Below are 16,208 nucleotides of genomic sequence, written 5' to 3'. Positions count from 1 at the left end.
ACCTCCAAGTTTTAGGAAACGATCACTGTCACTGTCCTCCCGTTGTTCATCGATTTGCTCGAGTGGGCCCAGTAACACTGTGAGACTCGTTACTGTGTTTGGCATATTGAATACGTCACGTGTAGCTTGCCATGCTTTGCCATGCGGGCAAGATGCTCTTGGTAGCTTGCTGGGCTCTCCAAGAGGGGCGGAGGAATTGAACTTGGGTCAGCCATGTTGGCCGCATGCAAGGCAGCCCTACTAGCTGTGCTATCGCTCCAGCCCAGGAAACCATATTGTAGCATATGAAATTCTAATTTTTAAGAGATCTGTAAAAGACAACAATAGCCTGTAGCACTGTCCTCCTGTTGTTCATCAATTTGCTCGAGCAGACACCAGTAACGTCTCCATTGTGAGACTTGTTGTTACTGTTTTTGGCATATCGAATATGCCACGGGAAGCTTGCCAGGCTCTGCTGTGTGGGCGGGATACTCTTGGTAGCTTGCCGGGCTCTCTGAGAGGGATGGAGGAATTGAACCTGGGTCGGCTGTGTGCAAGGCAAACGCCCGAACCGCCGTGCTATTGCTCCAGCTCAAAAGACAACAATACCACGATAAAAAGTAGTATTTAAAAATTTTTGGTTTTGTTTTGGGGACATACCTGTCAGTGCTCAGGGCTTACTTCTGGCTCTGCTCTCAGGGATCCTGGGAGTGTTTGGGGGATCTATATGGGATGCTGGGATTAAATCCAGTTCGGCCATGTACAAAGGCAATCATTCTGCTGTACTACTGTTCCAGCCCCATATTTTAAACTTTTTATTTATTTATTTCTTTTGGGTTATACCCAGATATGCTGTGCTTGCTCTTGACTTTGCACTCAAATCACTCCTGGTGGGGCTTGGGGACCCTACGCGGTGCTGGGGGTTGAATCTGGGTTAGCAACATGCAATGCTGTACTCTCTCCTATCCCAGGAAAATATTTTTTAACTAAAATTTTAAAAAAATTTAGGGGCTACTTATATTACCATTGGTTTCTAATGGACATAATTCTGACACCACACCCACACCAGTGTAACTATCTCCCTCTCCTCCCTGCTGAACCCATTCTCCCTCCCTCCCACAACCCAACTCAATTAATTGTGTGTCAATTCTATTACATTACCTTTGGATCTTTTTCTTTTTCTTCTTCTTCTTCTTTTTGCCTCACTTGGCAATACTCAGGGCTTACTCCTGGCTCTGCACTCAGAAATTACTCCTGGTGGTGCTTGGGGCACCATATGGGATACTGGGGTTTAAACCTGGGTCAGCCACATACAAGGCAAGCTCCTTACTTGCTGTACTATCTCTCTAGCGCCTGCTTTTGGACCCATGTTGCTGCTTTGCTATGTGTCTTTAAGTCCCACATATGAGAGGGATCAGGAAAACAGTATTTTTTAAAAAACCAGACAGGGGGCTGAAGAGATAAGATAGTATAGCAGGTAAGGAGCTTACCTTTCATGTGGCCAAGCCAGGTTCACTTCTAGTACCCCTCACAGTCCCCTGAGCCATGCCAGGAGTAACCCCTGAGCACAGAGTCAGGAGTAAGCAGTGAACACTGATGCCCCCAAAACAAAACCAAACCAAAACTAAACAGAAGGGGACTGGAGAAACTGTACAAGCACAGGGGGCAGGGCGCCTGCCTTTAACTTTATCTCAGGCCTTGACGCTAATTTTTTTAAAAAGTAGTGGAGAGCTGGTCAAAGAGCTCAATTGAAGGAGGCCACGTTCAGCAGTACACCAGCCCCTCCAGTAGGTGCCAGCAGTGCGGCACAGGGATAGCTTTTTTATGCACTTTTTTTTTTTAGGGGGCCACACCTGGTGGGGCTCAGCTTAGATACATGGTGTCAGGAATAGAACCTGGGTGTGCAAGGCAAGTGCCTTACCAGCTGAAGTATCTCTCTGGCCCCACCTAAGAAATGGCCCAAAACCATGCCTACTTTGGCCACACAGACAGAAATGAAGTGGATTTTTCTTTGAATTCTTTCATTACAGATGAACATTTGGGGATGAAATCTACCCTGACAGCATGAAGGCAACATGATATGTCTGTTGAATGACAACAGCAATTCAGGGAGGATTTATTAAAGCAAACTGAATATATAAATGCTAGTCTATAAGTAGAAGATAGAGGCTTGTTTATTGTCTAGCCAAATATCTATTGTTAAAATAAAGGTTATGCAAAATATGAGATTAATACCCAAGAATAGCTGATATCAACACCAGGAGGATTACTCCATAGCTTAGAGGCCAGCCAGGCATTCTAGGGGAAAGGGCAGCTCAGATAGAGAAGGGAGCACCAAATAAAGGGTGTTTGGAGGATCCTCCCAGGAGGGGAGATGCATGTTGAAAGTAACTAGGGACTGAACATGTTTGCCACTCAAAGCCTCTTTTGCAGACCACAACACTCAAAAGGAGAGAGAGAACACAAGGGATTGCCCTGCCACAGAGGCAGGGTGAGATGGGAGGGATGGGGGTGGGAGGGATATTATCCATGGTGGTGGAAAATGGGCACTGGTGGAGGGATGGGTATTTGATCATTGTATAATCGAAACCCAAGCACAATTATAAATCTACAACTGTACCTCATGGTGTTTCACTAAAAAAAAAAAAAAAAAAAAAAGGTTATGGTCTTTACCACTGGGTGTGGACTCATACCACACCCCCTCCCCAAAAAGCAAATTTTAAAGAGATCATGTTGAATGTTTACAGGGTGCAATACTATGCATACAAAATAAATTATTATTATGTTTTTTAATGTGTGTTAGGGCTAGAAAGATAATATAGGGGTTTAACTGCTTGGCGTGCAAGTGGTTGGCAGGCCTGGATTTGATGCTTGGTACCATATAAGAGCACAAAGTCAGGAGTAGCTCCTGAATAGTGCTGGAGGTGGCTCAGAAATTCATGATTAAAATAACATACCATCATTATAAGTATTAATAGGCAGGACTGGTTATCAGCACAGCTTGTGTTACTGGCTGACAGAGAAAAAACATCAAGCAGAAAAAAACAGATATCTGAAGTAAAGGCATGTGCCATCTGGAAGAACCTGATATGCAATAAAAGTAACAGTTATAAACAGGGTCCCCAGAATTACAATGACACTCATGAAAATACCTTATTCTGACTTCCCCTTTCCTTACACTCATTTTTTTGGAGGACTCATTTTTATGCTTTTTGATTTTTAGCCATACCCAGCAACCGGGTTTAATTCCTCCGTTCCTCTTGGAGAGCCCTGCAAGCTACCAAGAGTATCCCGCCCACATGGCAGAGCCTGGCAAGCTCCCCATGGCATATTCAGTATGCCAAAAACAGTAACAACAAGTCTCACAATGGAGACGTTACTGGTGCCCGCTCGAGCAATCGATGAACAACAGGACAACAGTGCTACAGTGCTACAGCCATATCTGGCAATGCTCAGGGGTTACCCATGGCTCTGCGCTCAGTAATTACTCCTAGCGAGAGCTTGGAGAATCATGTGGGATGCCAGGAATAGAACCCAGGTTGGCCACATGCAAAGAAAATGCCCTCCCTACCCACTGCACTATTGCTCCAGTCCCACATTCATTTTCTGACAATGGATCTAGCCAAAATATGAAGTACCCTCTCACTGTTGCAATGACAGTAAAGCTTAAAATTAGACTTGGTTTTCAGCGTACTTGTTGGTTTGATTTTGAGCCCCACCTGCCAGTGCTAATAGCTCATCCCTGGCTCTGTAATTTGGGATCATTTCTGGTGGTGTCAGGATCCATCTGGGGTCAGCCGTATGTAAGGAAAGTGCCTTAACTGTGGAACTGTCTGGCCCCATTGACGTGGCTTTGAATCTGGCTCACTGTGCTCACCAGTTACTGCATCTCTCCCAAGATTTACTATCTTCTTCTACAGGACAGATGTTAACAACATTATTGGTGTGAAGATTAAGTGAAAATGAATGTAAAGGTCTTAAAATAATAAAACGGATAGATGAATGGTTTCCCTTTGGAGGACAGAGAACCTTTCTCAACAGAAAGGCCTTGTCACTTTACTTACCTTTTGAATCCTTATTTGTTTCATTGGCTGAGTCTCACCCACATACTTGTACAGTTCACGGCATTCAATTTTTTTTAAAATCTTTTGTGCTGCCTCCAAATTGGGATCATTAGAGTACAGAATCTGTTGATAAACATTATCTGCCAATGTAATAAAAATTTTATTACAATAAAATATAATCAAAATTTAAAATGATTCATATTCATATCTTACTATTCTTCATTATTATTTTGGGGGGGACTCCCAGTTCTCAATAATTCTTTAAGTATTATTCCCAGATTTTGCAAAAACTACACAATTTTATTTCAATATTATAAGATCAGTTTTCTTCTTCCTCTTTTTTGCTTTTTGGGTCACACCCAGCAGAGCTCAGGGCTTACTCCTTGATCTGTGCTCATGGATCATTCCTGGAAAGGCTCAAGAGACCATAGGGAGTGCCAGGGTTAGCACTAAACCTGATTAGATTAAACCTGGGTTAGCCCTGTTCAAGGCAAATGCCTAACCCATCGCAAATGCCTTACCTGTCTCAGACCATAGTTTTCCAGTCTATACTTTTAATCTAGGAGGGGCTCAAGAGATAGTACAGGGGTTAAGGCACTTGCCAACCCATATTTGATCCCTGGAACCCACATGGTATCCTGAGCATCACAGAAGTGATCCCTAAGCACAGAACAAGGAGTATGCCGTGAGCACAGCTAGGTACTGTCCATCACCACCTCCCATATAAATCGTTTTAAAAAATTAATGGTACTGTGTTGGAATACAAGGAGCTTAAGTTTATCAGGTTGCACCCATCACAGAGTCACTTCCACTCCTTTGTCTGTAACCACTTCTCTATGCTCTCTTCCCCAACCAGTTAATCAGCTTTCCCCCAATCAGAATCTGTTAATTTGTAAGGTCTCATCCTTTGAGGACACCGAACTTGTATTGTAAGTTAATATTGCCTTTCTTCTCTCCTTATGTCTTTTGAATAGTTTACTTTGATGCAATGTCCTTTTTGTATAGATGCAGGAAGACAATTACTATTATGCTTTGTAACTTAGGATTTAATTGGCTTTGAATATTATTCACTCCCAGGCATCTGCTTTCTCAACTTAAGAAGCCTCAGTTGCCCTCACTTCCTAGCACCCTCGAGGGCAGGGTTCCGACAGGGACTAGATGGAACCAGGACAAGGCAGTAAGTTATATGCTACCCTGGCATCGAGATGGGCCAGGCCAAGGTGCCAAGATTCTTAACTATAGGTTAAAAGTTTGATCATAGGCAAATGCTGTCATGATCCAAAAGTAATGACGAGACTAGGACCCTGCTAGGAATAGGAAGGACTATCTGGCCTGAGCGCTGTAGTCTGAGGTCGAGATGGCCCTAGGAGAGCAATTCTATAAGCTTAAGGTATTCCTTACTATGTTCATACAAAATGATTTATATTATGTATGCTTATATGTTTGTTGGACAAGGAGAGGAGAAACACACCCAGGGGATTCCATTCTAGGGTGAGTTGGTCTGCTAAATGAGAATCTGCCCTAGAAGCTGCTTTCCTGTGTGTCCTGACTAGTTTGGATGAGGCTGAACATTTCTCCCCTTCAAACTGCCTTCAGTAAATAATTTCAGTATATTCTAAGGGCAGTTTTCCTTTTCTCATAGATCTCAGGTGCTTGCCAGGCCTGATCTTTGGGATGTAGATTCCAGGCTCTAGGCAAGCTAGTCTTTGGGATGCAAAGCTCAGATAACTTGTCTTTGGAAATGTAGATTCCAATCTCTAGCAGACTGGTCTTTGGGATGCAAATCCCAGTGCTTGTAGCTAGCCAAAGTGCTTGTGAAAAGTTTCAGTCTTGGTTTTGTATCTTCTTTCCTGAGGTCAAAATTACTGGCCTGCAGATGTAAAGAAACAACGTATGTTTTGCGCCTCAATGTTCTTTCTGTAACTCCTTTTGATGACATCACTGTATTGCGCTCTTTAGAGGTACCATGATCTATTTAAGGAGATTTTCAGGGCTCTCTGGGAGAACATGTGCTATAGAGAACCTGAGGAACACGTGTTTGAGAGAACTTAGAGAATGGGGAACACTGGCCTGAGAGTACCTGGAGAGCACGGGTGCTTGAGAGATCTTGGGCCCTCCATGACATAAATTTCTTCTATGTAATAAACTGCTACTAAGACCAACAAGCTTGGCCCTCGTTTCCTTCCTTCGCCTGCCCATCACCATCAATCTCCCTGGAGTGGGGAAACAGCCTGGGACTACCCAACGAGGGCGGAGGGGGAGATAAGCCGCCTCAGTCCCTTTTGTGTTTACATCCTCTTTTTGTGTTTACACAGTACTGTATCCCCTGATCACATAATTTTACTTCCTAAAAGCCTATCTAACCCTTGAGATTATCTCCAAGGCAGATGTACTACTTGTCATTAATGGAAAGGGATAAACTACTGATGCATGCAATCTTCATGAAATTAAAAGGAAATGTGGAGACAGAGAAACAAAACAAAACAAAAGAAAAAAGGAAATGTGGAGCAACTGGAGAGTTAACACAGGCTTAAAGCACTCACCCTGTATGTGGCTGACCTGGGTATGATTCCTTGCAGTGCGTGGTCCCTGACCACCACCAGAAGCAACCCCAGAGTCCACTCATCCCTCCCCAAAAGCAAAGAAACAAAGTCAAAATTTCTAAAGGCCTATTGATAATCTGAAGTGTACTGAACCTGAGTTTGTGCCAATTGTTTTATGATCTCTTCCATCCCTATCAACATGCAAATGGGAAACTAGTTTATATACAATGAAGTTATTAAGTCAAAATAAACAGTTTAGATATACATGCTCCTTGTATCTTGGTAATCAATCCAAAATAGATTAACAGGCAAGAAGCAAACTCACATGTCACACTGTAAACCTATATATATATATAGATATTTTTTTTTCTTCTTGGGTCACAACCAGCAATGTTCAGGGGTTATTCCTGACTCTGCACTTAGGAATTACTCCTGGTGGTGCTTGGGGGGCCATATAGGATACCAGGGATTGAATCCAGGGAGTCGGCTGTTTGGAAGGCAAACGCACTACCCCCTGTACTATCGCTCCCACCACTGTAAGCCTTAAATATTTATACAGTGTTCTTAGTTTGCGCTAAGATATTTAATATTAAGAATTATTTCACTTCAAATTTGTGGTTTAGTTAGATCAGAAAATTACTAAAAAGCTATAAGAACTTTCTACGAGATGTACAGATGACGAACAGGTTTATGAAAAAAGAATATCATTTATCATTAGCAAACCAGTGAGAGTGACACATATAGCAAAGGAACAAAAAAACCAGGGTTGATGTGAATATGGGGGAAAGGACCCCTCTCCCACTGCTGGCAGGAATGTCAACTGTTTCAACCTGTTTGGAAAACAATATATGGACATTTCAAATAAGGAAGCACTGAGCTCCTATATGACCTAGCAATGCCACTTCTTATCATTTGTCACAAGGGCCCAAAAATTCTATTCAGAAAGACAATTGAGCTCCTATGTTTACTACATTCACAATACCTAAAATCTGGAAGTGACCCAAGTATCCAAGAACAGATGACTGCGCAAAGAAACTGGTACATATATACATTGGAATATATACATTTCTTGGCTATAAGAAATGATTAAATCATACAATTTGCTGCTGCATGGATGGATCTGGGGAATATCATGCTGAGTTACTCAGAAGGAAAGGGAGAGATACAAAATGATATCTCTAATATGTGGGATATAAAGAAATACTGTAAGGAAATAACAAATGACCAAATGCAACAGAAATTGAGACTTGATCTTCAGCAGAAAGCTTGCAGCAGGGAGAATGGAACAGGCTAGTATGCAGGGAGTGAAGGGGGAAAACTGGGACAATGATGAAGGGAAGTGAGTATTGGTGTAGGGTGGGTGCTGGAATGTTTTATGCATGTAACCCTACCATTTACAATACTGTAAATGACAATGACTAAAATTAAAAATAAAAAAGCTATGAGGAACATAAGTACTCTTTTAATTGCTGATATGGATCACTGTCACTGTCCTTCTGTTGTTCATCGATTTGCTCCAGCGGGCCCAGTAATATTATGAGACTTGTTATTGTGTTTGGCATACCGAACACGTCACAGTTAGCTTGCCAGGCTTTGCCGTGCGGGCGAGATACTCTTGGTAGACTGATGGGCTCTCTGAGAGGGGCAGAGGAATCGAATTTGGGTCGACCAGGTTGGCTGCGTGCAAGGCAAAAGCCCTATCCACTGTGCTAAAAAAAATTATATTTTTTCCTATTATGTTTCTTTTTGAATTTCTAAGTCTCTCAAGCTCAATAATGAAAAAGTCCCTCCCTCGCCCTCCCCTGGGGCTGGAGCAATAGCACAGTGGGTAGGGTTTTTTGCCTTGCATGCGGCTGACGTGGGTTTGATTCCCAGTATCCCATATGGTCCCCCGAACTTCGCCACGAGTAATTCCTGAGTTCCTGAGTGTAAAGCCAGGAGTAACTCCTGTACATCGCTGGGTGTGACCCAAAAAGGAAAAAAAAAGAAAAGAAAAGAAAAAAAAAGAAAAAAGAAAAAGTCCCCCTGTATACCTTTCCAGTTCCATACTCCTGGTTCTTCTTACCTGTTAATTTTGTGAAGGCTTCCATGTCATCAATTGCTGTAGAAATGTGGTACGTTTTTCCTTCAGTGCCTGTAATCTTTATGAAGGAGTCTGCTTTGAGCAAAGCATCTGTAATCCTAAAGATCAAGTTAAAAAATATATATGCTTATGACAAAAACAGTGTCTGCATTATACATTTTACTTAAAGTTAAGGAAATTACTCTAGTGAAATAAAATCTTGAGGCAGTGCTCTAAAGATTACTGCTTCTTTGGGCCAGAAAGGTAATATAGAGGATAAACACTTTCCTTGCATGTGGTCAACTAGGGTTCAATTCCCAGCACCCCACATGGTTCTCAGGGCCCTCCAGGAATGATCCAGGATCACAAAGCCAGGAGTGATCCATGAGCACCACTAGGTGTGGTCCGCAAACCAAAAATAAATAGATAAAATTTAAAAATTGAAAAATAAAGACAGCTGCTTGCATGCCCCAGACCTGGATTCAACACTCACCACCATATATAGTCCCCAAAACCTCCAGAAATCATTCCTGAGCTAAAAAACTAAGAGTAAGCCCTGAGCACTCGGTGGCTACCAAACAAAATAAAAACTAAAGGTACTAAAACAGAAAAAAAAAAAAAAAAAAAAGAAAAGACAGTCTAATAAGATCAACCTTAATTTTACAGATGCAGTTAAGATAGAAGCATGCTATTCTTTGAATCTAACTATTGAAGTTAAAAAATATACACACAAACAACACTCAAAAGGAAAGAGAGAGCAAAAGGGAATGCCCTGCCACAGAGGTGGGATGGGGTGGGGTGGGGATGGTGTGTGAGGGGCTGTGGGAGTGATACTGGGATCATTGGTCGTAGAAAATGGGCACTAGTGGAGGGATGGGTACTCGATCATTGTATGACTGAAATGTAAACACGAAAGTTTGTAAGTCTATAACAACCTCACAGCGATTCACTATTTTTTTTTTTTTTGCTTTTTGGGTCACACCTGGCAATGCACAGGGGTTACTCCTGGCTCTGCACTCAGGAATCACCCCTGGCAGTGCTCAGGGGACCATATGGGATGCTGGGAATCAAATCCGGGTTGGCCGCGTGCAAGGCAAACGCCCTACCTGCTGTGCTATTTATTGCTCCAGCCCCTGATTCATTAATTAAAAATAAAAATAATACACACAAAATGACCCCCCCAAAAAAACCTCATGGGGGGGGAGAAGGCACAATGGTTAAAGGCCCATGCCAAGCATGTTCCTGACCAACCCTGATGCCTGGCATTGCATCAAAGTTTGACACTAATAACTGCCAGGTTGTGGCCCAGGTGGAGTCCTAAAAGTATCACGAATTCAGGCTGAACCCCTTAGTCAACATCCTGTTGACTATAGTGGAAATGGTGCTCAGGACCTTTGAGCATTTCCTAGGAGCCCCACTTCCAAAAGAAAAACCATAAACACAAGCTCTTTTCGTTTATTTTTGGGTCACACCTGTCTGAGCCTGGGTCAGGCTCAACCTTGGGTAAGACAAACTCCCTACTCACTGTACTATTGCTTTGGCCCTAAATACAAACTCTTAACAATCATTAAAATGGGAGAATGTGGTCTTGTTTTTGTTTTCTGTTTGGGCTACACCTAGGGGACCTCCTGCATCCAAAGCATGTGCTCCAGCTCATTGAGCTATTTCTCCCATCGCTGTATTCTAATACAGGACAAAAAAATAAATATGAAAATAATTTCTTCAGTGTAAATGTAAATGTGAACATGAAAGGCTTACAATACGTAATTTCTTTTATTTCTCCCTACCATGGTTTACAGTCTTCTGCCCCCGCGCCTGACTGTCCTCGCTCACCAGGACCCCTTGGAGGGGAGCGGGTTGAGCTTTCCTTCCCGCCCCGACCAGGGCTCTGGCAGCCGAAGACCTCCAGGACCAGCCACCACCATACTGAGACCACTCTCCGCACACATGAAGGTACTGGCAGAGGGTCAAATCCACGCGGGTTCGGGGGCCGAGATCTCCCAGCCTACTCGGATTGGAGTCGAGCATCCTCCACCCAGATCCTCCAAATTCCAGTAGGCGGGGGTCACACCCACCACCTGGCCCCCTGGCGCCGTGTAATCCCATCAGCGGCCAAGACTCAGAGACTATAAAAACCAGATCCTGGAACCGAATGCGGCCGTGCGACATCTTATTATGACATCTTGTTATCTCATTCCTACTTTGGACAAACTGGCAGGTTACCGAATGTAGCCTGCCCACACGGCAGAGTCTGGCAAACTCCCCTTGGCGTACCCAATATGCCAAATACCAGTAACAATGATGGGTCTCATTCTCCTAAAGAGCCTTGAATATAATCTCAGGGCTAGGATGAAGGAGACGTTACTGGGGCCTGCTCGAGGCAATCGACAAATAACAGGATGATTTGTGATTTTGTGATTGTGATGGTTTACAAAGTTATTCACGTTAGGTTTAGACAATATTCCATTCACCAATCCTGCCACCAGGTTCACTTTCTCTCCCACCAATATTCCCAGGCTCCCTTTACCACCCCACTTCTACCCCAGCCTACCATCTCAACAAGTATCTTTTAAATTTAAAACTATTTTGTTTATTTATTTAATTTTTTAATTTCTGGTCTCTGGGCCATACCTGGCGGTATTCAGTGGTGCTGGTTCTGAATCCAGGAATTACTCCTGGCTGTGCTCAATGGCCACCGGGGATCAAACTGAGTTAGCATGTGCAAGGCAAATGCCCTACCTGTTGTACTATCTCTCCAGCCCCTTGCTTATTATTTTTGACTTGGGGCCACACCCAGAAGTGCTCAGGGTTTCATCCCGGCTCTGTGCTCCGTGATCACTTGTGAGCACTATATGGGATACCAGGGATTGAACCTGGGGGTCAGCTGTGTGCAAGGCAAATGCCCTACCCACTGTACTATCACTGTGGCTCTCCAGTCCCAATTTAAAGCTATTTTAGAAAAAGCGAGTCAATTCAAGGCACACGCTCTTTATGTTAGAAAAAGCGAGTCAATTCAAGGCACACACTCTTTATGTTAGAAAAAGCGAGTCAATTCAAGGCACACACTCTTTATGTTTATTGTGGTTGTTGTTTTAAGGTCACAGCCAGCAGTGCTCAGGGCTTACTGCTGGCTCTATGCTTCTGAATCATTCCTGTGGGGTTCAGAGGAAAGAATGGATGCCAGGGATGGAACCCAGGTCAGCTGCATGCAAGGCAAGTATCTTAACTTGCTGTACTATTGCCCTGGCCCTCGGTACCAGGAATTGAGCCAAGGGCATCACAAATGCAAGACATACATCCTACTACTGAGTCATACCCCTGACCTATACCCAACTTTGCTGCTTAGGGTCTTTACGTCATGTAGAGACTTGACTGTACTTTGGGTTCATAGTGAAAAAGATGATTAGAAATATCTTGATAATTTTGATAAGTCACTGACATGGTAAAGATATATTAATCTTAATCTCTAAAATTAGGTTCTGCTGGGCTAAAGAAAACAGTATAGCAGGTAAGGTGCTTGCCTTGCATAAGGTTTATCTGGGTTTGGTCTCAGGTACTCTGTATAGTTCCCTGAGGCTGTCAGGAATGGTTCCTGAGCACAGCCAGCTGGGTGTAACTCCAAAAACAAGCCAAAAAAATTAATTTTTGTCATTAATTTCAGAATGCCAATTATCTATGGCTCCATCTCTCTTCATCTTGACTAATATGTAATACAGAAGCTAGTAATTCCCCCCCCCCCCCCCAGCACTGCTCAGGGTTTACACCTGGCTCTGCACTCAGAAATTACTATTGGTGTTCAGGGGACCATATGGGATATGGGATCCGGAGATCGAACCCCGGTTCACCACATGCAAGGTAAAGGCCTTACCTGCTGTACTATCTCTCCAGGCCTCAGAAGCAACTAACTTTCAACTAATGGTCTAAGCCATTCCATCATTACATCTCTTCATATCTAACTAAACCAGCTCTTTATTTCATTTTGCTTTATTTTTTTGAGGGGGGGGATCGTGCACACTCAGGGGTTATTCCTGATTTTGAGCTCAGGAATTACTCCTGGCTATGCTCGGGGACCCATATGGAATGCTGGGGATAGACCCCCAGATTGGCTTTGTTCAAGGCAAGAACTTGACCCACTATGCTATCTTCTCCAGCCCCTGAGCCAGCTCTTCTTCTGCCTTAAATCTATCACCTTTATCCATTCTCCTCCTTTTTCCCAAAATAAGTTTTTATTTGTTCATTTAAAGGAATTAAAGTTCACTTGAGGGGCCAAGATGATAGTAGAACAGGTAGAGCATTTGCCTTGTACATGGTCAAACTGGTTTTAATCCCTGAAACCCCATAGGGTTCCCCTAGTCTGCTAAGTGTGAACCCTGAGCAGAGCCAGGAGTTTAACTGAAAGCATCACTGGACATGGCCCAAAGACCACTCCCAGCCCTCCCCAAAAAACCCTCACTTGAATGTATTCAGAAACCTCAGCTGTTTCCAAATATAATACTCAAAGAGAAGGGTCAAGGAAAATGTATAGCAATAACATTTGAATTTCTTACATTCTATCAATGATGTTACTGACTTTATGCTGATAAGCTCTACGATGCAAGATGTTGCGTGTGTGGAACATATCATAAAGATTCCCAACCTCCTGTAAGAAAAAAATGACATAAATATTAATAAAATATCAGATTATGTTACCAAGCTAGAAAAACAAATATATAAAACAAGAAAAAGGGGGATGGGAGATAATACAGGGGATAAGGTACTGTCTTACATGTGCTAATTCCAGTTTGAGATTAACCACAAATAAGTAAAGACCTCAACATCTTATCATGTTGATTTTATCAAAATTATTGTGGTTATTTCCAGACTTCAAACCAGGCCTATCTGCTTTATCTACCTGCTGTTCATTTGAGACAGTTTACCTTTTCTCTTGTACAAATATGCTTTCCATCCTCTACTTCACAGACACGGGCAAACCTAATAAAACGTTGATAATCAAAACTATTTTTTATTCCAAGATGATGGCAGTCCCTAAAAAGAATTCAAGCAGAGAGATGAAAATTTTCAGCCAAAAAACTGTAACTTAATCGTTAACACTAAATTTATACAGACTTCATTTGTTTTCATTTTATTTTCTTAAATGGCATATACATAAGATATGTAAAGACTTCAAACAACTTTTCTCATGTGTTCATACCTAGCAAAATAATCCCATTTGTCCACATCAATGCCATTTCTTTTATTAGCCACTATTTCATATAGGAAGCCTTTCTCTTTAGGACGCCCTTTGTATGGCCACTGAAAGACAAGAAAATCCATGGAAAAGTTTTAGTACAGGAACCAAATCTATTCACAAGCAAAGAAAAGCAATTTTATTACTCTGAATATTATTAACAGATACTTGAGTAGAAATTTGAGAATTAGAAAATTCTTTTTCCTTCTAGCTGATCTCTAAATTAGGAGAAATATTTATGTTATTCTAGGAATAATAAACTTTTTTTTTTCATTAAAAGACTCCTGGCACTACCCCAAAAAACAAACAAAATTTAATATATATGTATATATATGGACTGGAGTGATAGAACAGCGGGCATTTAACGTGCACAGGGCCGAATCGGGTTCGATTCCTCTGTCCCTCTCAGAGAGCCCAACAAGCTACAGAGAGCATCCCGCCTGCACAGCAGAGCCTGGCAAGCTACCCATGGGGTATTTGATATGCCAAAAACAGCAACAAGTCTCACAATGGAGACGTTACCAGTGCCCGCTCAAGAAAATCGATGAACAATGGGACAACAGTGCTACAGTGTATATACACATATATATGTACATATATTAAATATACATATAGATAGTTAACCCCCAGGGTTTGAGTCTCAATAACACATGCACACATGATAAGATCTAATTATGAACTAGTTAGAATGTTCCTTAAATTTAGGCATCAAGGGACTGAAGAATTAAACAAGATGAATGCAGGTTTAGCATGCTGGAGGCCTGTGTTTGGTTCCCAGTACTACATGGTCCCCAGAGCACAGAACCAGGAGTAGCATCTGAACACCAACATGTGTGGTCCAAAAAGAAAAAAAAAGGCTAAAAATTTAAGTTTCATGGTCATAGAGTTATAGTACAATGGATAGGATATTCGTCTTGTACGTGGACAATCCAGGTTTGATCCATGGCACCCCATATGGTCCCCTGGGCCCCATCAGGAGTGATCCAGGAGCGCAGGCAGAGCCAGGAGTAAGCCCTGAGCGCCACTGGATATGGCCTCAAAACAAAATACAGACAAATAAAATTTTTTTTTAAATTTTTATTAGTGAGACACCATGAGGTACAGTTGATTTGTGTGCTTGGGTTTCAATTATACAATTATCAAATACCCATCCCTCCACCAGTGCCCATTTCCTACCACCACAGATCCCGGCATCCCCCCCCCCTCCCGCTCCGGGGCAGCACATTCCTTTTTGTTCTCTCTTTTCTATTGGGTGTTGTGGTTTGCAAAAGAGGCAATGGGTGGCAATCATGTTTGGTCTATAGTCTACTTTCAGCATGCTTCTCCCATCCTGGGAGGATCCTCCCAACACCCTTTATTTGGTGCTCCCTTCTCTATCTGAGCTCCCTTTTTCCCTAGCATGTATGACTGGCCTCCAAGCCATGGAGTAAAATTCCTGGTACTAATCTTGGCCCTCCCGTTGATCGTCGATTTGCTCGAGCGGGCCCAGTAACGTCTCCATTGGAGACTTTGTTGTTACTGTGTCTGGCATATTGAATACTCTCGGTAGCTTGCCGGGCTCTCCGAGAGGGGCGGAGGAATCGAACTCGGGTCGGCCATGTTGGCCGCTTGTAAGGCGAACGCCCTACCCGCTGTGCTATCGCTCCAGCCCCATTCTTGGGCGTTTGTCTCACATGCTTGGCCAGTGGCGTGACATCTTTTAAGATACCATTAGCTTCAATGTCATGGAGGGTTTTGCCAACTTTTCCTTCAATGTACCTTATGGATTCCGGTCTGATGTTGAGGTATTTAATTCACCTTGATCTTACTTTTGTACATGGCGAACAAAAATTTAAGGCATCAAAATAGTACTATTTTTCAAAGTTTGTAGATATCAATCTGGATAATATACACTGTTCGAAAAATTTCTGGAGCCTTATTTCTCAAAAACAGGATATATGTTTACAAAAATCCACCATTTTTTTTTTTGTTTTGTTTTGTTTCTGGGCCATACTCAGCGATACTCAGAGCTTACACTTGGGAAAATTCAGGGGACTATATATGGTGCCAGGGATCAAACCAGGTAAGTCACATGCAAGGCACATACCTCCCCACTGTATTCTCTCTTTGGCACCATTATCTTATAAACTATAGTTAGATTCATATGTATTTTGTTCTGGGTCCACACCCAGATGTGCTCAGGACTTACTCCTGGCACTGCATTTGGGGTTCACTCCTGGCAGCACTCAGGGTACCATAATGAAGTAACAGGGATGGAACTTGGATCAGCTGTGTGCAAGGCAAATGCCTTACCCACTGTACTATCTTTCTGGCCCTAGATTTACATAAACTTT

General features: G+C 42.6%; 1 protein-coding gene across 2 annotated transcripts in view; it reads right to left on the bottom strand.

Moving 5' to 3' along the window:
* SAMHD1 (SAM and HD domain containing deoxynucleoside triphosphate triphosphohydrolase 1) overlaps positions 1–16,208 on the bottom strand; it is a 49,680-nt gene that overhangs the window by 10,418 nt on the left and 23,054 nt on the right. For both annotated transcript variants that reach the window (XM_056121302.1, XM_056121303.1), the window contains 5 exons: positions 13,840–13,940; positions 13,565–13,673; positions 13,196–13,287; positions 8,652–8,767; positions 4,044–4,183 (listed from right to left, as the gene is read on the bottom strand). In XM_056121302.1, coding sequence (XP_055977277.1) covers positions 4,044–4,183; positions 8,652–8,767; positions 13,196–13,287; positions 13,565–13,673; positions 13,840–13,940 — 558 coding nt within the window. The remainder of the gene's footprint in view (positions 1–4,043; positions 4,184–8,651; positions 8,768–13,195; positions 13,288–13,564; positions 13,674–13,839; positions 13,941–16,208) is intronic.

The sequence above is a fragment of the Sorex fumeus genome, unplaced genomic scaffold (genome assembly GCF_029834395.1).
Source record: "Sorex fumeus unplaced genomic scaffold, SorFum_2.1 ptg000044l, whole genome shotgun sequence".
Classification (NCBI taxonomy): Eukaryota; Metazoa; Chordata; class Mammalia; order Eulipotyphla; family Soricidae; genus Sorex; species Sorex fumeus.
Note: the sequence above shows the minus strand (reverse complement) of the source record. Positions and strands in the feature narration are given on the sequence as shown.